This window comes from Empidonax traillii, unplaced genomic scaffold, assembly GCF_003031625.1.
Source record: "Empidonax traillii isolate 1590-97213 ecotype Southwest subspecies unplaced genomic scaffold, ASM303162v1 scaffold364:size1245619, whole genome shotgun sequence".
NCBI lineage: Eukaryota > Metazoa > Chordata > Aves > Passeriformes > Tyrannidae > Empidonax > Empidonax traillii.
Genome location: NW_020955557.1, coordinates 22,976 through 46,178, shown reverse-complemented (window position 1 = coordinate 46,178; position 23,203 = coordinate 22,976). Strand labels below are relative to the sequence as shown.

At 41.9% G+C, this 23,203-nt stretch overlaps 1 protein-coding gene across 6 annotated transcripts; it reads left to right on the top strand.

Annotated features, from left to right (window-relative positions):
• Window positions 1–2,737: 2,737 nt before the first annotated feature.
• Window positions 2,738–22,521, top strand: SPDL1 (spindle apparatus coiled-coil protein 1). 6 transcript variants are annotated; one of them, XM_027892731.1, is made up of 14 exons: window positions 2,738–2,782; window positions 3,347–3,456; window positions 4,573–4,620; window positions 6,300–6,483; window positions 8,511–8,687; window positions 8,913–9,107; window positions 9,294–9,443; window positions 10,051–10,149; window positions 10,933–11,043; window positions 13,495–13,635; window positions 15,051–15,160; window positions 15,757–15,944; window positions 17,085–17,430; window positions 21,702–22,521. In XM_027892731.1, the coding sequence occupies exons 4-14, from the start codon at window positions 6,325–6,327 to the stop codon at window positions 21,847–21,849; spliced, it is 1,824 nt and encodes a 607-aa protein (XP_027748532.1). In that variant the 5' UTR covers window positions 2,738–2,782; window positions 3,347–3,456; window positions 4,573–4,620; window positions 6,300–6,324; the 3' UTR covers window positions 21,850–22,521. The 6 variants fall into 6 exon arrangements, with proteins under 6 accessions (XP_027748532.1, XP_027748526.1, XP_027748529.1 ...); XM_027892725.1 differs by lacking the exon at window positions 21,702–22,521 and having other exon boundaries at window positions 17,085–17,643; XM_027892728.1 differs by lacking the exon at window positions 21,702–22,521 and having other exon boundaries at window positions 2,757–2,773; window positions 17,085–17,643.
• The last annotated feature ends 682 nt before the right edge of the window (window positions 22,522–23,203 follow it).

Below are 23,203 nucleotides of genomic sequence, written 5' to 3'. Positions count from 1 at the left end.
GCAGCTATTTAAACTCTTTTAAAATTTACCATGCTATGAGGGTGCAGTAACCATGTTAATGCTTAGCATTTATGATGTCTTTTTTTTTTTTTTTCCAAGATGTACTCAGTAACAGTCATGAGAATTATATGGATTTGTTAATTAAGTCGCTGTTATCCTTATTTTAAAACAAGGGGGTTTAGCTGTGGGCATTTGGAGTGGTTAATCACACAGTGAATGCAGCAGAATCAGGATTAGAACAGGATTGTCTCGTTTCCTGTCCCTGTTTTAATCAACTTGGTATTCTTGCCTGTCTAGATCATTCTGTGTTTAATTTTTAATCCCATTTCTATTGACAAAAGCCAGACTGACATTTTGATAGAATAGTGGGAGTGGTATCATTTTGATAGTAGTAGTAATAGTGTTTTATTGGCTCCCTCTGTCAAATTTTATACTATGTGCTTATTTTCCAAGCCCCTTTTTTCTTAAGACATCTATTTCTGTCCCAGTTGCTCCAAATAGGATTGTTATCCTCGCATCTACTTACAGCCTGTTGCTCGAATTTAATCTTGCATTACTTGAAGCATGTTCCTTTAAAGGCAGAATTTGCTATCAGAGGTTTCTGTGCAGTGGCTTTTGTTAGGGATGTCACATCAAATAGAATAATAAGTACAAAATACGTGAATCTTGCAGAACAGATTAAAAATTTAACCGCTGCTTAAAAGGTAAACTAAGGTTTTCTTTTGGGGCAGAATAAAATGGTACCTAGACACCTGAGCCTGGACTTTCTAATAACCATCAGAAGTGCTTGGTGAAACACTCCTGCTAATGAACTTTGCTCTTCTTTGTGGATATCACTCAGATCTTCACTGGCTTAGGGAATTTATGAATGCTGTACAATTTAACACGATGAAATCCCTCCCTGGGACTCCTCTCTGGTGCAGGAAGTGAAAATGAGTAGAAACTAGAGCAAGCTAGGGAGACAAATAACAAGTTAGGAGGTTAGCTGACAGCATGAAGCTGTGACAGGGGAGGGTCAGGTTGGATCTCAGGAGAAGGTTCTTCCCCCAGGGGGTGGTTGGCACTGAACAGGCTCCCCAGGGCAGTGGGCACAGCACCAAGGCTGCCAGAGCTCCAGGAGTGTTTGTTTGGACAGCGCTCTCAGGGACAGAGTGGTATTGTTGGGGTGTCCTCGGCAGGGCCAGGAGTTGAACCTGATGATCCTGATGGGTCCCTTCCAGCTCAGCATATTCCATGATTCTATGCTGCAAGCATTGAACTTGCTGTTTAGCTTGGATGTTAAAGCTCCACAGGACCCAAGGAGAGGTTTGGCTCAATAAGGAGGTGGTGATGTCTCCTCAGGGACAGGCAGCCTCGGCAGGCCCTGCTGAGCAAGGGGATTTCCCTCTTGAGGGAAGCAGGTAGTAGGAGAGACCAGACACTTGCAGCATTCTACTGCCAGCCCCAAATCCCTCCTGCAGAACGCTGCATGGAGGAGCTGATTGCCCCTAGACTTTGCAGGCTTCCCAGGTAACACTGAGCACTGTACATTTTGACTCTCATTCCTTACACCATGAGTTTCATTTGAGCGAGGTAGCATTGCCCGTGACTCTGGAAGCCAAGCATGTCCTTCACACCTCTCTGTGCTCTGGCTGGGTATGGCTGGAGTGCTGGAGCTGAGCTTTATTACAACATTCCCTCTTTGGAAAATCTCCCGTGGGCTCTGTGCAAACGTTCTTGCCCACTGGGGAAGGCTTAACACAGTGAGTGTTGTTTGATGAGTACAGGAGGAGCCAGACTACCCAGCCCTGGCTGCCCTCCTTTACCATTGCTTCCAACCCTCACACCCCAAACTTCAAATAGAACCTTGCTCTTGAAGAAAATGTGAACTCGGTGCTGTGCTAAAGAATTGTACCAGAGGTATTTAATACCTCAGAGCAGAGGGAACAAGTGCGTGAGGCTCTCTGGAGCTGGCTGGATGAGTTACTCTTGATATCACTGTTACTCTTGATATCAAGCCCCTCAAGATTTGAATCAGACTTTGCAAATTTTTTTTTTTAATTGTTAATCAGTAGCTGCAGATGGAGAGTTACAATTAAGCCATTGCACTGTGAATGTTGTGTGCTTGGCTAATCTTTTAAGGAAAAGGGAGGACAATCCCAAGATTAGGGACTGTCTGGAGAGAGCACCCAGGAGTGAGGTCAGCAGGACTGAGCAGTAAGCAGGGGAAGGGAATTCTGGCAGTGGGAGATCAGGACCATCCACTCATTGACTGCCTACTCAGAACAGACCTTAGACTGAAAAGCAGAGAACTGGGCTAAGAAATGACAGATGTAACTATCAAATATGGGCTGGGATACTCATGAAACGGAAATTGTAACCAAGGAATGCCGATGTCCCTGTTGAAAGGTGTAAAGAGTGTAAAGATCTGATGGTCGCTGAGCCAGTGTTTTGTGGGAACCACGTACCTTCTTACTTTGCTCAGACAGGAGTAACACACATAAACCTGTCGCCTCGCTGTGCGAACCAGCACTGCGAGCCCGCGTTCGGGACGACACTCTGGCATTTAATACTAAAAAACAAGGCGGCCGAGGCCGTGAGAATGCACCGACACGATCCCTGCCCGGTGGGGATAACTCTGACCTCCCCGGCACAAAACCCTCCCACAGAACCCCCTCACGGCTCCCCCCGCGCGCACGCGCGGGCCGAGGCGGGGCCGGGCGGGGCCAGCTCTCGCGAGACTTGGGTTGGGGGCCGGAGGAGATTTGAACGGCGGGAGCGGCGCCGGCGAGCAGTGAGGGCGGTGAGGGGGGAGCGAGTTGGAGGGGGTTTGCTCGCTGTCTCTGGGGCTGCCGCGGCCGTGCTGCCGGTGCCCACTGCTGTCCCTTGGGCTGGGGAAGGTGGTTTGCTGCCCTACGGCCCCCGGTGGAGCGGGGGGAGCCTGCCCTCGGTGTCCGTTTGGGCCGTACCGGGTGAGGGTGGGCGGGTGTGGGGGGGGGGGGGGGGGGGGGGGGGGGGGGGGGGGGGGGGGGGGGGGGGGGGGGGGGGGGGGGGGGGGGGGGGGGGGGGGGGGGGGGGGGGGGGGAACGGGTTCGGAGCGAGAGAGCGGAGGGGACACGGCACTAATGACACAAAGTGCTCCCAGGGCCGGCTGCTGACCTGCTGGGGCTTTGTGGTGACCGAAGGATGAGGCTGTAGTGTGTTATTTCTGCGTTTTATAGATACGTACGTATGTGTAAATAGATATAAATGTACATATATAGCATGTGATATGGCATATAATATATACGTATCTAACATCTCATATAGGATATAATATGTCTATGGAATATAGTATAGCGTATAGTATGCTATATTCTGTGTGCAGATAGTCTCTGTAGTACTCACTAACCCAAGAAGGTGGGTTTTTTGTGGATTAGCCCTGAAAATGCTCCAGCTTGAGTGTGTGCAGTGTGGTAGGTGGAGGGACGGACTTGTGTGAGTAACAATGGAATTATCAGGGGAATAGCTGGGATAAGGGAGAAAAACCACCCTGCTAATTATGTCAGCGATCAGAAAACGGTGCAGGTGCTCCTGAAAGGATCAGAGCACAGGCAGCTGTTACGTGTGGCCCTTGGGAATAGCAGATTAACCAGAACTGTGAGAGAGTGGGAGAAGAAAGTCTGCCTGCCAGAAAAGTGCCTTTTTATCTCCTACCTCATTGTTTTTATTAATGAGTACTTGAAGGGTTGAATAATCGAGGTGTGCAGCCCTCAGCCCAGAATCTATCATGAAATGTGTTAATTAGCCAAAAGTGAGGAACTCTCTTGCAACTCCTAGAGATTGCTCTCCATTTATTCTGCTCTGATTTCACCTCCTGCCTGCTCACCTGATACCTATTTAATTACTCTTAAGACGTTTTCAGAGCAATTTACTTAGCCTCCTGTGCAATACTAAATTGCAGGCAATTATTTCCTATACAACAATACAGCTTTAGGAACAAAACTGCTTGGAATTAGAGTAGCTGCATCTGGAATTGGCAATGGAATGTTGAGAGTGTCTGTGCTCCAAAAGGCACACTTGCTGTTTTCCCTAATAGTCAGCAAGGAATGTGTGAATAGGAAAGCTAGTTCTCTTTTCCTTCATGCTTCAAGTATAACATAAAAAAACACAAGATTTTTTTTTTTTAATGTATATTATCTAGTAAATGGTTTTTTAAGAGCTTAAAGGTGACACTGGAGGAGAAATGCAGAAGTCACTGAAAAATTAGGAGGGAGTGAGACAAAAATCCCTGAACAGCCCTTAAAAAAATTCCCTGTGTTCCAGAAGTAGGTGACCTGGGTGCAGCCTGTTTACTTGCCCCCCAGGCCAATTGCAGAGCATCCTCCTTTGGCAGCATTGCCTGATCTGGCTGTTTCTGAACTGTCTGCCAGCTGCCCGACTGAGATTTGAATGAGATTTGCATTTATATGGGGTTTTAGGTTGTGATCTGCATGTTCATGAGGCAGCCCCAGGGTTAAGTATTAGACCAGGGGCTGCTCTGGAGGGCTGTGCTGTGGTGGCAGCTTAGACTCAGCTGCTCTAGACAACTGTTGCTTTTATTTTCTTTTAAAGGTGGAGTGCAGGAATAAAGTCAAGAAAGACTGCAATGAACTTCTGAAGGTGAGTTGTCATTATATTCACTTAATTTAGTAAGCTAAGAGCAATCAGCTGTGTTGCCTCTGTGCTGCTGTCTGATCAGAAAATAAAGCTGTTTTTAAAATTCTGTTTCTGAAAGTGAGCAAGAATTTACTCATTGTCTTCGGTGGAAATACATGCCAGGAGTGGTTGCCTGTGTGCTTGTATTGCTACATCCTGCCTTAAACATTTAATTATTAAACTGTATCTGATCTATCTGTCCTTGGGGGAGCATAATATTGTTGATTCTTAGTTACAAGTTTGCAAAACTCCTGTCTTTGACTGGCACAAGTGTGCAAAACTAGGATTTCAGGCATTGCAGTGGTTAGATGTGAAAAAGTGAAGTTTTCAGAGTGTGGCTGGATGAAATCTTTTGGTATATGTTGAACCTGGATAGCAACAAGAAGTGAGAAGAAAATGCCAAAACCAGAACTTGGTAATTTCTGTCTTGTGCCTCTGACTGTGCCTCCACTGGTTTTTTTCTCTTGGTGGGAGCTGGGTAAACTCCCCAAGGAGTTTTCAATGTTGAATAACAATTATAAAAAAAAAAAAAAAAAAAGGAAAAAAGGAAGGAAGGCTGGCTATTACAACCTTCACAAGAATAATATATGTGCCAATAGGAAATGGCAACAAATAAATTGCTTATGTGAAAACCAAGAGTTAGATCTCCAATAAAGAATTCAATCCTGAAATTATATAACAGCTAAGAACCCTGGCTTTGAAAAATCAACTGCAGATTTTTTTGTGTGTGTTTGTCTATCATTGGCACCTCCTGCTTTCTGAGAAAACTCCTGGCATATGTTGTTCAGAAGCCCAAGTTGCTTAGCATTTTCTCTCTTAATAGGATTTTTTGGCAGCATGCTGATTTAGTAGGTTTGGTAGCAAGCAGTCACACAAACTTATGGTGTTAATTTGACTTGATTTTTATTTTTTTTTTTCTAAATATTTGGTTTGTTGGGTTTACTTTGACTAACTTTTTGCAAAACTCACCTCGTGTCTTTTATATTCTTATTAACAAACAGGTTGCCTGCAGCAAAATTTTAAAGTGACAAACAGCAATGGAAGACTCCCCTTAAATAAATGCAAATCCCTGTGTTAAAATTCACTGCATTTTAACAGGGTTTCTATTTTTGACTCTTCCCTTGAACTGCCTTTATCTGTGTCTATATCCCACCTAATGTTATTAGGAGTGAAGTGTCCTGCTAATACAGCTGCCCACGTGAATCTTAAGTGTTATTTGTGTACACAAGTGATGCTATACTTGGTGGGGCTTGATTTGGGATACATAAGAAAATGTTGTCATCCATCTGCATGACTGTTTTTATAAGATTGTTCCTTGGCCCACTCCTGTCCTTGGCAAGAGAGCTCTGGACCAGATTAGTTCTGGTTCTGGGGGGTGAGGAAACCAGGTATTCAGGAGTGCTTTTGCTGCATGCTGTTACTTAAGCTGTAATAAAGAGTAAGACATTTACCAAATTTGTGAAGAAATAGCTATTATTTTACTGTTCATAGGTCTGTTTGTTTGTGAGCTGTCTTGATTTTGGTTGCCTTTTTTTTCTTCATGCAAAAAATATATCCTGGTTAAGAAAGGAAATGCAGTAACTTTTTTCACTTAACTGCTGTAACTTACTGCAGTGTATTCTTTAACAATTTTGTCTTTGCAGTGTTGAAGTGACAAAAGGAAGGAAAATGGAGACAGAAACCATTTTAAGTCTTAAACAGCAACTCAAAGAGGCAGAGAATGAGAGAAGAAAGGCAGCAGAATATGGTTTGGATTTGCTGGAGTCCCAAAATGAAGTCCAAAATCAGTTGGATCAAACACGCCGTGAACTGACTGAGAAAACTGAGGTGATGACTGTTCAAAACTCGACTTTGGTTTATTTTAACTATTTTCTGCAGGCACAGGTGTTTTAAATGCCTTGTAGAGTCTACATTGATTTTAATAAACCTCTAAGATCTTGTAGAGAGGGCTTTTTTTTCCACTCCTTTAAGACATTGAGCATGATTGTATCGAAGTGGGACAGGGTTTCATAGCTAATTATGCATCGGGTGTTCTGTACCAGATAGGACTAATTACCTTTAATGTCAAATGAATGCTAAATGCTAAAGGGTTTGTTTTAGAGCATGTGTTTTGCCTCTGTTCAGCAACTCATTCATGTGTGCTCTCCCTGTAAGCTTTACATCATCTAAAGCTGTGAGAAGAACACTAGCAGCAAGACTAAAATTTCTTCTATGTGAAGCTTCCACATTTTTCAAGTACTCAGGGGTCCTGAAGTTATCTGGACATTTCTTTGCAGCTCAGGAAAAAGAATAATACGGTGCTGAAATATAGAGGTATTATTTAGTTGACCAGTTTTCTTCTTACTAATTGTTCAAGGAAATGACAATCAGGAAAAACCTCTTCCCCTTTTCATCAAGACTTTAATTTTCAAGTTAGCTTTTGGCCACTCCATGTTTCATCAACCATTTGTCTTCATTTATTCTGTTTCTGGGTGTGCATCCATCCCCTCTCCTGGGGTAGAGATAAAATGTGTGTAATTTTTGATATGTGTGTGGGTTTTTTTCGTACCAGCTGGATGTTGGTAGCACTCTGCTCTTCTGAAAGAGCAGAATCTCTCATTTTGGTGGGTTTACCACTGGAAAGCTTTGTGTGAGAGGCACTGAAAGCACAAGTGATAAGGAAGGCAGGGCAGGATGATCCTTTCCTGCTGACAGCCCTGTGCTGTCAAGCTGCACCACGGGTTATAATCCTGTGTCAGAAGCTAGAGCCAAGAGCTTGTGTGAACCAGATCAATTCGTGACTCTGATTCCAAGGGCAGAAGGAAGGAACTGTGGGCTTTCCCCCAGTGGAAGAACATCTTGTGTGGGGACTGTGGTTATCCAACAGGTTGTTTTGAGTCTCTGGCTCTCCTCTTTGGAACCTGAGAGCCAAAGCACTTCCTGGGAACACAATTAAGTTCTTTCAGAACTTTCTTTCAGGAACATCTGTGTGCTCTTCTGTACAAGTGTGTAGACGTAATCTGCTGGAATTTTATCATTCTAAGGTGTGGCCAGAAGTGCACTCCCAAATCTGTCCTGTGCACTGTCTTTATCTTTGAGTTAAAGCTCTTCTCCTGTTGTATTTGAGAGCTAAGCCTGTCCTTGATAAGCTGTGTCTGGGCCACAGAGGTCAATGGGATACCTGACAGCTTTTAATTTTGCTGTGTTCCCTTTCTTAATTCTGGTGTGTGTTTTAAGAGTTAATTTATTTTGAAAAGAAAGAAAATATCCTGCAGCTTTAGACTGGTTTGGCTTTGTTATTACCATTTGTTTTCAACACTCTCCTCTTTTTATTTTTTTCCTTCTTAATTGCTGGCTGAATGGAAGAGTAAAATGAAGCTGTCTTTTATAATTAACAAACATGCAATCAGGCAGAGGGGGAAGCTGTTTAAAAAATCCTTCTTCAGTCTGGAAGGGTTGATGGGATTTATTACAAAACTGCAGACAATTTAGCTGTCTTTAAAAACCATTGCACTCAGCTGTTCTGCACTGAGGGAACACTTGATGGACTGCAACAACTTTTAACGTAAGTGGGTTCCATGGTGGCAGAAAGTGCATGTAGGCTCTTGCTACATTTCTTTGTGGCACTTGCAGAAAAGATGCCCCACATTTCATGTTGTGTGCAAAGAAGCAGACAGTTCTATGAAGGAGAGAATATTGCACAATAATAAATCATAATTTTAGAGCAGTTGTTCATTTTTTTTAAAACATGGATATTCCCTAATTAGAACTCCATGAGCTACAAATATCTCAGTTCTGAGTCTGTACTTTTTCATAAATGCTTAGGGAAAAATGTGCTATTACATCTAGATTTATTAGTGTGCTGTCTCTTTCAGAAATTTGAACAAGAGAAATACACCCTTCAGAGGGAAATTGAACTCAAGAATAGAATGTTGGAAAGTTTGCATTTTGAGTGTGATTCCCTTAAGCAGCAGCAGAACATGCAACTGGAAAAACAGAAGGAACAGCTGACCAGAGCCTATGGACAAGAAATTAATGACCTTAGAAACAAGGTTTGACAACTCATATGTACCTAAAAGGTTGTTAGTAGCATTTTAGATACTATAAATTTAACTTATTATTGCTCTCTTAATTAGCAAAATAAATAATAAATAGTTACAATGTGTAGGTTTATTTTTAAGTTGTGTTTCTAATCTGTAATTGGGATAGTCAGAAGTATCCTGCTTTTCAAGAATTCGTTATAAAATGATACTACTTGGTTGTCAACTGTTTTTAAGTTGGAGAACCTGAAAGCAGAACTTGATGAAACCCGACTGTCAGAGAAACAACTGAGACACAAAGTGGAGCATCAGAAGGAAATAATTGCTGCCAAATCAGAAGAACTGCATATGATGTCTGAACGTGTCCATGAGACCATGTCCTCAGAAATGCTCAACCTTCAGATAGAACTCACTGAGCTAGAGAGTGTGAAGGTGTGTGAGTAGCACTGAACCATTACTAATGTAGGCTAATTGAAGAGCAAATTTTGCCCTTATTTCGTTATTGGATGTATTGTGTGGGTTGACTTATACTGAGACAATGTGCACAGCAAAGAAAATAACAGCTTGCTTTTCTTCCAGTTGTTTTAAATGCTATTTATTTCATACTTTTTTGTTTAGGCCAATGTTGAGGAGAAGCTGAATGAGCTTCAGTACAGTAAAGAACAACTAGAACTGATGAACAGTAACTTACAGAACCAGCTGGAGAGACTGCACGCTGAAAAGGAGGAGAGGGAGAAAGAAGTTGTTTCTTACTGTAATGCATTAGAGGTATTCTCCTAATTTTTGTATGACTTTGGTAGATGAGCCCCAGACAGCACAAGCTCTGGTGCCAGCTCTTTGGTGGAACTGGAGTTGTGGGGAGTTCTGAGGAGGGAGGGGAAAGACAAGGATATTGGCTGACTGTGTTCGGTGTTGCCTGTTGGTAAATGCTCTGTCTTGGGGTTGTTGTGTGACAGGCTGTGCTGCACAGCACTGTTCTGCCTCCCAGTGACCATCCCACAGCTCACTGCCACAATTCTCCTTTTTATTTCAAGTTTCTTGGAAAATCTTGTGTTGGAGAGTAGGGGCTTTGTGACTGACTCACACAGAAAGGCCTGTGGTCTCCATACCATTAATCCAGCTGACAAACATCAAACCCTTGAAGGTTTTCAGTTGTGTTCTTGCCATGAAGATCAGTGGAATATTAAGCGAATATTAATTCATTTTAGTGAAACGGAATTAACTTGTCTTAGTGACTAGAACTGTATGTACATTGAAGTACTCAACATAATCTGTGCTAAAGCATAGGAAATTAGAGTTAAAACTATCTGATTAAAATCATGTATGCAGAGCATCAGATGCCTGAATGACTAATATCCTCTCTTCTTTAATCTAGAAAGCTCGTGAAGCCAATCAGGAGCTTCAGGTTCAGCTGGATCGTGCAGTGCAACAGTCTTTGGACCCTACAAGTAAAGGCAATTCTCTCTTTGCTGAGGTACAATTACGCCATAGATGCCTGAGAAGAAAATATTTAAGTTTTCTTTCTTATATTGTATTGAAAATATTAGAGTATTTGCACCTGATCTGGCCAGCACGTATCTCTATTCCTCAAATATGACTTCAGTGTTGATCTGACATATGGAAAATCATTTTTATGCTCTCCCAAGTTAAGGAATTGCTAAAATTAATGAGCTCACCTAAAGTTACCTGGCTGTGAAGTCAAAAGTTGTGACTGAGGGCTCATGACTGTTCTGTGTGCAGATCTTGACTCGAAGTAGTTTTGTTCAGCTGGTAAAGCCTTCTTTAATGTACCAGATAGTATGTGAAATACTAAAAGATGCTGATAAAAACTGTCTTACAAACATGCTGAAAATGTCAAGATGTTTGAGCAGTTGGGAGGGGTTTTGAATTGGTTTTCCAGTAAGAGTTCAGCTGCTGTTAAATGCATAGGGGGGTATTATGGTGCACAGTTCATATTCTTTTAAGCTCCTCTGATGCCAATGAACAAAACTATTCTGCAGCAACACTGAAGCATATGAAATGTTACTTTATTTTGATATCAAAAGAACAAAAGAAAAATCTGTTGCACTTCAGCAGCTACAGCACTTCTATTACAGGGGGATTATCAATAGCCTGTATTTTCAGGTACTGTTGCTGCAAAAGCAGTATTTGCAGACTGAACACTCATTGCTAGGCGACATGTCCATGTAAAACTCATCAGCCAAGTAAGAACAAGTGTTATAACTTCCCAGTAATAACTGTTCACAATATTCTGTAGGTGGAGGACCGTAGGGCAGAAATGGAGCGACAGCTGATCAGTGTGAAAGTAAAATATCAGTCCCTCCAAAAACAGCATGCATTCACTAGAGAACAGTTGCAGAGAATGAAGGTATGACCATTACTGTAATACTCCAGGTGTCCTTGGGCACTGCTTCAGTGCACTGCCTGGGGGATTTGTTACCTTTAAAATATGGTGCAGTTGTCTGGGGGGAGGGAAATGGGAGAAAAAACAAGTGAGATGATGTTGTGCTGTTTGACTTTCACGGTACATCAGCATTTTGGTTTTGCTTCTCCTTCATCCTAGACCTCCAGGTTACACTGAAGGCACCATGTTTGCTTGGTTTGGCAGTAGTTGTTTAATGGATAAAAGTAAAACACAACTCCTGTCAGTCAAACTACCATTCAGTTTGTCTTGATAATTGTTTTTTCTTGCCTCATTCTTGTACTACATGAACCATATTTGTGCATTGACTGTCGTTGTCAGGAATGAATGTTGAGAGAAGGACAGGCTTTTACTCCCATCACACACTGTGGGTTTTGTTTTGTTTTTTTTTTTCCCTCAGGGTTGCTTTCTTGTCTTTGTCCCCTTTTTTTTTTCTGCTTTTCCCTATTTTTGATGTAAGAATAAGTCATGACTTTTGCCATACCTATTTAATTTAGACTACACTGTTATAGGATGGAAGCCTGTTGGTAATGTTGAGAACTAGTTGGCAGAAGCTGACTTACAAGATAATGGCAGAGCTGCCAGCTGTTTTAATGTTGGCCTTCTGATTGTTTTCCATTGCTGAAATGGATCCTTTCATTTTCATCCAATACTTGGTCATGAAGTTTGAGGAGAGGGCTTAAAAATCTAGAGTGATGATCAGAAGTTGCACTCGAAGTACAGGTTTGTGTTCCCCAGCTTTTGTGGAGTAGGTTGAAAACATTTGAAACAACATTCTTAAAGGAGAAGGCAGAAAACCTCCTGGTACAGCAAAGATTTGAGCGAGCAAAGTCGTTGGGTAGGATCAGTTTGTTCAGAAATTTTCTCCTTGTAATGGGAGGGTCAGTCAGTCATACTGGTTCCATGCATGAGAAACATGCCTAATACTGAAGATTTCACCAAAAATGGAGGCAAATTGGTATCCCTGTCCTGCTACTTAATGCCTTTATTTGGAATTTCAATTTGTACTCAGAACATTTCTTCTGATATCAGCATTGGAAATAAGTAGTTTGTTAGGTCAGCTGTTCTGCTTAAGCTGCCATCCTAGATCCCTGTTAGCCCCCTCTCTGCACTGTGCTGCTGTGTGTTCAAGCTCAGTCTGTGCTTATCTCCCCCCTCACAGCTGCTTCCTGCAGTGGAGGTAACTGTTGTTGCAGCTTTAGTTATCAGAATGTCTCTGTGTGGTACTTGCTGGTGACTCCTGAAGATCTGAGTCCTGAACAGACTATCCACAGCACTCCTGTGGAAGTTTTACCACAGCGCAGAGTATCCCTTCCAGTTTCTTAACTTTCCTGTTGTTTGTTTTTATGTAGCTCAACTGCAACTTGTAGCTCTGAGAGCGAGAGGCCTTTGGAGTCCCAGGGGGAAGATTAGATGTCTGTGACTGGGAACTGTAAGGATAGTTTCAGTCAACCAGCGTTGGGGAGGGGTAAAATTTTGCCTCCCTGATCTTCTGTAGAAACTGTGAGATAATCTTTCTTGAGCTGCAGTTTGTGTACAGATACCCTGTAGCTGATACAGGAGATTCCATAGGGTAAATGCTCTCCCCTCATTTTCTTCCTCAATTTGTAGTCTAATTTTTTCCCTTGATCTTCTCCCTGTAATTTCTCCCAGTGTCACCTTACCCATACTGATAGAAATGCCTCAGTGTTCACTGATAGCCTGTGAAGTCTTTAATAGCTTGTATTTCATATTGTTTCCCCAGTTGTTGAAATGTCTGTAACATCACTTCCAAAAAAATGTGTTAAGACCTTTGTAAACATGACATTAATCTATTAACACCATCAGAAAAACTTGCTCTAAGTGCAAAGTTTATCAAAACTCCTTTGTAATGACAGAGGGTGTTCCATTGGAGGAGCAGAAAAAGCTGAAATTCTTGGGTTAATATTGCAGAAGGCAAACAGGGTGGTGTTTATACTTCAAAATCAGAAGTGGAAAAAAAAAAGGAGGGGGTTGAAATTTGTGTGTTTTTTCCAAGTGAGAAGTTCTCAAGATTCATTTTAGCTCTGATAAATAAGCCTGGACTGTAGTTGGGTTCTGGCTGACTGGGTGTTTGTGGTTTGAATGTGGAATGTTGTGTGTCCTTGGCAGTGCATTTATAGGTTCGAGGAGGGTGTGACACTCAGGCCTGAGCTCTTCAGGAAGTTTTCAGCTCTCCTGAGGACTTCCAGTGTCAGTCTATGGTGATAATTGCTAAGATAACGTTCTGAAGGCTGAATTTAAGCATCCAGTGCACTTCTATATTCAGGATTAGAATTACAAGGCTTGTGTACCTGAACAGTTCTGGGTAAGAGGCTGAGATTTCCAGTCACTAATCCCAGTACTTGTTGTAAACATTTTTTTTCCCTTTTTTTCCAGCTGCAAATGGCTACACTGCTGCAGATGAAAGGCTCTCAGACAGAATTTGATCAGCTGGAACGTTTACAGGCCATGTTAGAGCAAAAGAATGGGGAAATAGAAGATCTGCTTATGAAAGTGAGGCAGCTAGAAAAGTTTAAGGTATGTGGTTTGTAACTAAATAGAAAATCATGGAAGCTAAAACAAGACAACAAGAATGATGAGAACTATCTAAAGTCCCTGCTCTGGTTTGAAAAGGGATCTCAAAGCTGCTTACACTTTTACTTGACCCAAGTCAAAGGTTGAAGAAACCACCTTTTTATGGGTTTCCCGTGTGTAGCACCTCCATATCTTAGTGACTTGTAACATTTCAATCCTATTACTTGGTCAAAGTTCACTGAGCTGTGGCATCTGATTTTTCTCCTGGAACGTGTAGCCATTTCACACTTTTACTGTGTGTGCTTTGTCTTTGGCACTTTTTAGTGCCTCAGCTCCATTGAATTTCCTGGATATTTATTTTCTTAAAGTGTCTTAACGTTGCAGTTGAAGCCTGCTCTTCTCTAACACAACTGATTTGTTTAACCATCCTTGTAAAGCAGTTTTTTCAGTCTTGGTAATATTTTGCCAGTATTATAGAAAGTGAGGGGAGTACATGAGGACCCCTGGATGCGTTAATGTAATGCTACTGATGTTTGTGTGTTTACAGGGAGTGACAAACTTTAACCTCTCTTAATTCTTGCACTTCTGGACTCGTTTGGCCCTTTCTTATCACAGCTTTGGAGTGTAAACTGGGGTGTATTAGCTTGTGCAGTAGGATTATGCTTTCCAGGATAGTCTCCTCTATTCTGTATTTAACCCAAGTGGTGTAAAGCCAAGCTTAACCCATTTTAGCAAGCAATTGAGGAGGCCTGGTTGTTTTACCAGTTTTGTCATTTATAAGCTTGATATGTATTTGTGTCTCTAGGCCATAAGTAAGTGGTGTCAGGAAACGGAATCCCTAATTGCAATAACCAACCAAAGTATCCGTAGTCAGTGACTGCCAGAGGACCCTGAGGTCTGTAGGTCACAGTATTAAGTCTGCTGCTGCTTCAGAATAAAAACCCCAAACCAGAAACCCCAGTGTCACCTGTTACTGGATTTATGGCATCTTTATTATGAACTAACTTCCTCACCTGAAATATTTAATTGATTATAACTCTTGATTGGCTTGTGTTCCTTTGGGGTCCAGCTGCTGAAGCCTAGAAACAAATGCTGAAAAAACCCCGTGTGTGTTAACTAAATATCCTGTGTTTTGAAGTGTAAAGCAAGTTCTGCAGTGCTATTAAAGCCTTCTGCAGTTGAGGCAACTTGCTTTTTTATTTTTTTTTCAGTGAATGAGAGAGAACTGTCAGTTTTAGTGCTATTTGACACTTGTGACAAGTGAGGAGGTACCCAGAGCAGCTGAGTTACCTTCTGTGTATAAATCCCTGTATGATGAGGCTTCTCCATAGAAATGCATGGAAAATGTCACTTAGGACCAAGCTAATGTGTTTCTGAAAGGTCACTGCTTGCCAACCTGACATTTCTTTATTTATCAGACTTTGTATGAGAATGTGGAAGAATCCAAACCTGGAAGTAGCTCAAAAGGAGGCGACTCTGAGGATGGGTACTATGCAGATTTACTGAAAATTAAACTTGACAACTCCAAGTAAGTACTTACAGTCTGAGCCCTACAAGTTGGTTGTAGCAGGGTTGTCTTCTAGATACTTGATTTTATTTTCCCTTTTTTGTTACTGTTTGTATGCACTGACTGTATGTACAGACATGCTCCTTTCTTTATTTTCTGATTAATTATAGGAATGAGAGTTGATTTGTTTGGAGTTCAATTTACTGTTTTCAAGGATAGCAGCAGAACCATTGTATCTTGTTGCTTTCTTTCACTCCTGGATACAGGAAAAATTGAGAACTTCAATAAATTAAAACTTAGTCTGTAAGGCAACTGTATGAGATTCTTAGTCTATGGGCTGTGTATGTTTAGTTCCCTTATCAAAGGAGACATATAATAACACTTAAAATGCTTTATTGGACTCTCTAGTTGTGTTCTCTGACTAGTGAATTCCAATAGTCATTAATTAGCAAGTTCATGGTGTTTGGCCTCTGTTTTTACGCCCTCAGATCCAAATGTATAAATACAAATTTACCATGAAGTTGCTGAGTACTGAGTTGACTTTGCATCTGCTACTTTACTTAAAGAACAAACCAAAGCAAACCGAGTCTGACTTTGTAATTTTCTTCCCACCCCAGCAAGGAAACTGAAACATTGAAAAATGAACTCTCCTTGCAAAAAATGAAAGCTCTGTATGAGAGCCAAAGGGTCCTGGAATTTGAGAGGAAACTCTTAACCAATGAGAGACATTTGCAGGCTTGTCAGAGTGAGAATATGAGCTTGAGAGTTATGCTGGATGAGCTGAAAATGAAGTATGAACCTGAAGGTAAATACAACTTTTCCACTTGGGGAAAAAGTAAATATCTGATCTTCTGCACCTTCTCAAATGGGATGACATCAGACAGGAAGACATTACTTTAGTTCCAGATATAGACTAAGCTTTAAATGGCTGCCTTTTTGATAATAACCTGCTGAACTGAAATAGAAAAGCCCCATTTTGCTCAAGGACCTCCCTTCAATGTGTCCTAACAGTGACTTCAGAAGAATAAAAAGTACAGATGAGTGTTGAGAGGCTTTATGGGGTACAGCTGGACAGCCATAGTCAAGTGGGTGGCAATAGATGCTCAGGAGGTGCTGCTCATGACAGCAGCAGCATCTTTGTGTTGATGAGAAGCCTCAGTTTTCTGAATGCAGCTGACAGGAGTTTGGTAATAAAGTGCAAAGCATTTAGAGGAGAAACTGTTTTTAGTAGCTCAAGTTAAATGGCTTAAATTTTGACAGCAGAACCTCTCCTGAAAAACAGCTGATAGCTGAGTTTGTGCAAAATAAGGGAGCTGGAGACTGTGGAGGAAGATAATTCTGTTCAAGCTGACAAAGGGCAAGTTTAAATTAGATATTGCCAAGAAATTGTTCCCTGTGAGGGTGGGGAGGCCCTGGCACAGGTTGCCCAGAGAAGCTGTGGCTGCCCCATCCCTGGAAGTGTCCAAGGCCAGGTTGGACAGAGCTCAGAGCACCCTGGGCTCGTGGAAGATGTCCCCATGGCAGGGGTGGAACCAGATGAGCTTTAAGATCCCTCCCAAATCAAACCACTTTGGGATTGTGTGCACAGGGAACCAGATGGGTGAACTGGTTTTATACTTTTCCATACCCAAAGGATTTGACTTTCAAATCCTGGTTGTGAAAGCTCACCTCAGCAGCCTGAGCTCAGAGCATCTAATTTAAGGTCTTGGTGAAAAGGTAGAGTGGATGATGTCTCTGTTTTCAGGCTGGCTTCTGTTGGGCTTATTAGACTATATGAAGGGATGTTATTTAAGGGATCTAAGTTGTCTATTAAGAATTATTGCAAGGTCTTTCACAAAAACATGTGAAATGTTTTTTTTTTTTCTAGTTCTATTATGAGCATGTTGGTTGACGAGTTAACTCCAGCTTTGCTTCTGTACAAAATGTATATTCCTTTTTTCCTTAGAATTACCTAAAGGTTCTAAAATTAAAAAGAAGAGGGAGAGGATTCCAGTGGACACTACTTGTGAATACTTGGACAGCAAAAGCACTCCAGTAAAAGAAAGTGCTCTCCCTCAAATGCCAAGTAGGGAAGGAAAAAAGGTGACTGCCAAGTACTTGGAGCAGAGTGGTGCTTCTCCCCTGAGACAGGCTTTCTCAGCATCCCCCCTCCACAGCCCTCTGCAAGCAAAAAGGAACATCATGGAACCTGAAAGGGAAAGGAAGAGAGTTAAGTTTCAAGAGGAGAACCACGATGCCTTTTCTTCAAACAGCAGGAGTGCAGATAATTCCTTGACTTCAGCTGCCCTCAGGTCAGTGTCAGCTTCTGTCTCTGCTCAAGGCAATCAGCACAGACCTGCATCTCTTTTCTTTCGCTGCATGAACTTTGCTATCCAATTCTTTATCTATTTCCTCAGTGTTGCATGCCGTGTCATTCCTCAGCTCCAGCTGCCTACATTGAACTTCTCAATCCCTTTTAGGAGGACTAAAGTGATGACTAATAAAAAAGACTCTTGAAACTGTAACTCAAATAACCTTGCCATTACTTGAAGACAGGTAGCATGTGACAGCTTGCTCGGTTTGCTCCAACCTCAGAGACTTCTTGTTTTCTTTGTCCCTTCAAAACTGCCCCACACTTGTTACACCTCAAGGTAATCAAGGCAATAGGTATCATGCTTCAGTTTGATACCTGATTTCTGCCCTCATCAACTTCCAGATTTAGCTAAAAGCCTAAAAGTTATTTAAGTCGTTCTTAACCTGAGTGGTGTTGACAAAACTCGCATCGTACAAGACCACAGAGAATTAATCAGCTGTTTGTGTTGTCAGACAAAGGACTTGAATAATCTGGATGCATGATAGCTGGAAAGAAAACTGCCAAATTAACATCACATTTTTGCCCTGAACTGAGAATTTAAGGTACTTTTTGCTAGATGGTAAAGGAACTGAGAACAGTCATTATCTCCAGCTTTTTTATCTTGGTCAAAGGAATGCTGATTTCTGTTTTCTACTTTTTCAGCGAATGCTTTTTGTATTCTGTTCATAATCTTTGTAAACATGTTTGTTTGGGGGGAGAGAAAAGTCTGGGCTTGTCTAGATGCTTTGAGCTTACAACTAGCTAATGTCTGCTAGAAGAAATAACTTAGTGGGTCTAAAATGACAGCAGCTCTGGAGATGGAGGAAGGCCTAACCCATGGAAACCTGTAGGGTATAGTCAGAGCTGATGGCATTCAGAAGTAATTGGATTGATCCTTTGGCTCTCAATTACTCAAGGTTGCATGGGTATAATTAACAGACTTAAAGTGGCCAAACATTGCAGTCTTCTGAAACAGCCTTGGAAAAAAATATGGGAGGAGCAGCTGTTGGAGCAGCTGTGCCAAAATGTGCAGGGACTGATAGTGAGGAGGGAAGATCAGGGAGGTCAGAGGTGGGTGGGTGGTGAAAGTGGAGAGCAAAGATGGGATAACTGAGTGATGGTGGTGTGTTTTGACAGTGTCTGTCCACACTCAGGAACAGGTAGCATGTAACCTGGTAGGATAAGTTTAACTTATTTCCTCATATTCCTTGTGGAAAGGAAGATACGGTGTCTGCTGACAGGAAGATGTTGGAAACAGTTTATGTGAACTGAGGGACTGAACCTACTGGAGAGGGGGTGATTATTTGAATAATCATGGAGAGGAGGGGAGTGGAAATTTATTGATGGAGTTGATGTTTGAAAGCAGAGTGAGTAGAAGTGGAAGAGGAAGATGAAGTCGTAGCTCAGAGGGAGGTTTCTAATCTTGCACCCGTTGCTGTTGCTTCAAATAAAGAACAAAACATAAGTCAATTTTTAAAGAATCAAAACCACCAACACAACTGAAAAATTGCCACAGGACTCCATATAAGCTGTTTTCAATGATGGTATGAGCCTGGTAAGGGCAAATCCAGGCAGGAAGTTCTGTTTGTTTCTGATTTTAATGAAGTACTAAATCCCCAAGTCATGATGTTGATATAACATTGAGGGTTTACTGAACCCTGATCTGCTATGATTTATTATGAAATAGCAAGTCATGATGAAGTCTCAGTATTTGAGAGGTTGGATTTCTAAAGACGAAAGGAATCTCTGGACTGTTCTGTGATGGATGTGGCCAAACCCTGGGCACAAAAACTATTGGCAGCTTGAGTGTGAACCTGAAAATGGAGACTTTGGGGGAGCCCCTGCTGCACAACTCAGTTTGCATTTAGATTTGAGGTTGTTTGCTTTAGTTTGATCTAAAGAAGAGCTTGTGTGCCTAAGAGCTTATTTGCTCCCTTAAATTATTTAGTTGGATTACATACACGAAATCTACTTCACATGCCTGCAGCCATTTGGCCCAGCAGGAGATCTGGATACCAATAATCTCTTTGGGGTTTTAGGCAAGTAGAGCTTCACCTGATGAGACAGTTCATCTGCTTTAAATGGGTAGAGCTCCAGTTATAACTCAGTTTTGGAGTCTGCCCAGTCACAGCTTGATACAGAATCATGGCATAGCTTTGGTTCTTTTAAAGTGGAAGTGTTTAACTGGTGCCTGTTCTTTCTGATCCATCCATTTCCCTATGCTGACGCTTGATCATCCGTTGTGGTGCTCTAAGGGATGGTCTGAGCCCTCAGAGTGAGGGCTGGGGTGGGTCCCACAGCCCACCCAGTTGCTTTCACTCTCTCTCTCCCTTCCTCAGGGCAAAGGAGAACATTAGATGGGAAAAGCTTGTGGGTAGAGATAAAGCTGACAGGGATCAACTGGGGCAAACAAGACTGGGGGCAGGTTAACTTGGCAATTAAAAGCAGTGGGACAGTGAGAGAGAAAGAAAACTGCTGTTCCCTTATGTCCCAACCCTTCTTCCCAGGCTCAGCTTCATTCTTGGCTTCCATATCTTCTTCACAAGAGGCACAGAGAGGATTTGATTTCCAGGGTTGTTACATCATGCACTGACAGAATTACCTAATACTAAAAAAGGGCAGTTATTTCGTATAAATGCTGTTGTGCTGCTTTGGAATGTAATTTAAATGAATTTGGTTTTATTTGGTCTCTTGGTTTGAGTCCTCTCTGTATTTCATAGGCAATCCTTGCTGGCAGTTTTGGCCTTCAGAGTAGTGGTTTTGATGGCCTTGGGCAGGGGTTGTTCTAAAGCAGAAGAGTGAAGGGACAAAGGAAGGGAATCTGCCACAGGACCAGATGGACAGAACCTGCCCATTCCTAATTCCTGCTCCTGGGGAAGCAGAGACTGCCCTGCAGGTGAAGTGCAAACCACAGAATGATTACTGGGAATTACTTAGGGAAGGAAAAAAAAGTGTGTTCTGTCTTGCTACAACTTTCGACTGATTTAAAATGGGGGGCAGCCTGGGGGAAGGTGACCACAAAGAGAAGGTTGTCAGCCATCAGAATCACCTGGTGGAGCAAACACTGACCCAGGGCAGGTGCACAGCACAACCTATTTCTCTTTAGTGTGAGACGGTGCTTGTAGGGAATAATATGCACATTGCTTGCAAGCCTAATAGTTTGATTTTAGTTTGAACCTGTAGCTAAATTTCCCTCCAACTGTTTTGTTACAGCTCCTTTCGTAGTCCTCATGTTGAGCTGCAGGTCTGTATTGCAGATAAATCTCTAACAACTGCGTAGCAGCTGTTTTTGTTTGGAAAACCATCATTGAAATCAGCTATCAGTGGCTGTGGTTGCTCTTGAGAGCACTAGAAATCCACAAGGTCACTGTAGAATTGCTTTAATGTATGTGGTGATGAAGGAGCATTAGATCTGTGTTGGTATATAAATGTATATGTTTAATTTGGAACTTCATTTTCCATGATTATTTTTGCAACAGAAGAAATTATGTCTAACTGTGGGCAATTTGATTTGGTTAAATACCATTATTTATCAATTGTTCTAATGGCATGTTTGCATGTTAATTAAGTTAAAAATGAGATTCAGACATCTGAACACTATGTTTTGATTTCAGAATTAGTTGTCTCTTCACCAGCACTGAGGCAGTTGTACCCCCATTTACATTCACAGCAGCATTAAAACGTGTCAGTGGGCAAATGATGCCATTTAGAGCCTGAAAATAAATTTTCCTGCAGCAACATAAGATATTCAGGCATTAAGATAAAGGCAATAGGAGTACAGAACTAGGCTGAAGCTAGTAGATTGCTCTAAAGGAAGTCTTTTTGGTGGTGTAGGAGAAAGAAACTTCACTTCAGCATATTTATATTATGTTGCTGGCACTTTGCACTTGGAGTTGTTTTGGGGGATTTGATCTCTTTTGTGTGCATGGCACAGTCACTGCTGGTTTTGAAGGCTGAGCCCACCCAGAAAACACACTCAGTTACCTTTTTTACCCAACATTTCAGCAGATGAGGTGTGTGTGGGGGAGGCTTTAAGTGAGGAAATGTGATTAGGACTGATATAAAAATGCTTCATTTCGGTCTCATTTTCTTCTTAAGCCCTGCTTGCTCTGTCTCTGCCTATGGATGGTCTTCTGTGCCACTTGGCTTCTTGATTCTGCCTAAACCTCTTACTTTGGTCGTGTTTTATATAAACTAAATGTGTATTTAGAATGGTTGCTTTGCCTGTAGGTTAACAGCTGAATCCACATCTGAACCTACAGAGGAAGATAAGAAAGAAAATAAAATCACGGCGGCGAAGAAAACAAAAAAGACAAAATACACAACCTTGTATGTACCTTCTAAGGCAACTCCTGAAACACAGTGTGCTCAGCAATAAAACTTACAGCTCTGGACAGCTGGGAGTCCTGCTTCAGCAGGAAATACTGAGTAAACCTGTCTGTCACACACCAGTGCACAGGTTCCTGACTTGGGTATTGATCTGCCTTGTGTTCTGAAGAGCAGGAGGGTGGAAATGAGAGCTGCGCTTGGGTAACTTCCCAGGGCACTGGTGGAGTTCCCTTCACTGGGACCTCAAGTGCTGCCTTGTGTGGAATCTTGGTGAGGTCTGTAAATGTGCTGTTGTAGAAGAGCAGCACTTGCTGCACTGATTTTATTGTATAGCAGGACAGGGTCAGTCCTGAGCAAGACAGGCTGGGCAGGGTTGTTGATGGAGAACTCGACTAAGTCGTGTGCTCCTGAATTTCTTCCTGTTCCTGGATTCAGAATTCCTAATATTTTTTTCCTCCTAATGTGTACCTTTTCAATTGTCATACTGACCTGATTACAAAGGTGCATTGAATCTTTTTATGTGTTTTGTGGGTCAGTATTCACTTGAAACTGACTTCTTGTATTTGTAATAATAATTAAAATAAAGGTTTATTTCTCTTTCTTTATGAAATGTAGTCTGTATTGCATTTGAGAAGAAACATGTATCTACTTTCTAAATGAAAGGCAAGGTCTTTTGTAGAAATTGTTTAAAAAAAAATCAATAAATGCTAAGAAAGTATAATGCAGGTGCTGTGTGTTGTCATGTTTTTAGGAATGCTCTGAAGTTCCTGCAGAATAATTCTGGGGAGAGCTTTTAAGCTTATTGCATTGACTTTTCTGAGCATTTATATGGAAATTTGAATAGTTCCTTTGAGTCATACTGCAGTTTCAGCTCCCTCTGGTGAACGGATTAACCACTTTCTAGGTAAAGGGTTCATAGTTAAGATGAAAGTTCTGTAGGACTTCTCCTTTTAAATCCATCATGGAAAAACAATTTACTGGGTTGTGCCAGGCCAGAAGTGATGCCCTGGGGTTGTGTGAGCTGTGACTGTGCTCGTGGGTGGCTTTAGCTCCTCACTCACCTCAACCAACACTGAACTGTAAACTGAGTCACGGCAAAGTGACTCAGGAGCTGGGAAAGTCACTTAAATGACCAGTTGAGGCTTTTCCTCTCCCAGTGCAGAACTAACTCATCATCAGACCATTTCTACGCAGGGAGGTTTAGGCACAGCCTGGTGACTGCTCCTGCTGGTGTTGAACAAAATAATCAGAAATTCATGTGTCACAGAAGCTGATTGTATCCCCATTAATCTAAGGAATTTGCTGGGCATCCAAATTCTTCAGTCTGTTATTAAGTCTATGTAAGAGAATATCTTCTTGTTATCTCTTAAGATATTCCATGACAATACTGGAAGCAAATGTAT

Coding starts and splice junctions, on each gene's coding strand:
- SPDL1 (XM_027892725.1), top strand. CDS start 6,325: ATGGAGACAGAAACCATTTTAAGTCTTAAACAGCAACTCAAAGAGGCA. Junction 8,688..8,912: donor TTAATGACCTTAGAAACAAG/GTTTGACAACTC, acceptor ACTGTTTTTAAG/TTGGAGAACCTGAAAGCAGA. Junction 10,150..10,932: donor GCAATTCTCTCTTTGCTGAG/GTACAATTACGC, acceptor AATATTCTGTAG/GTGGAGGACCGTAGGGCAGA.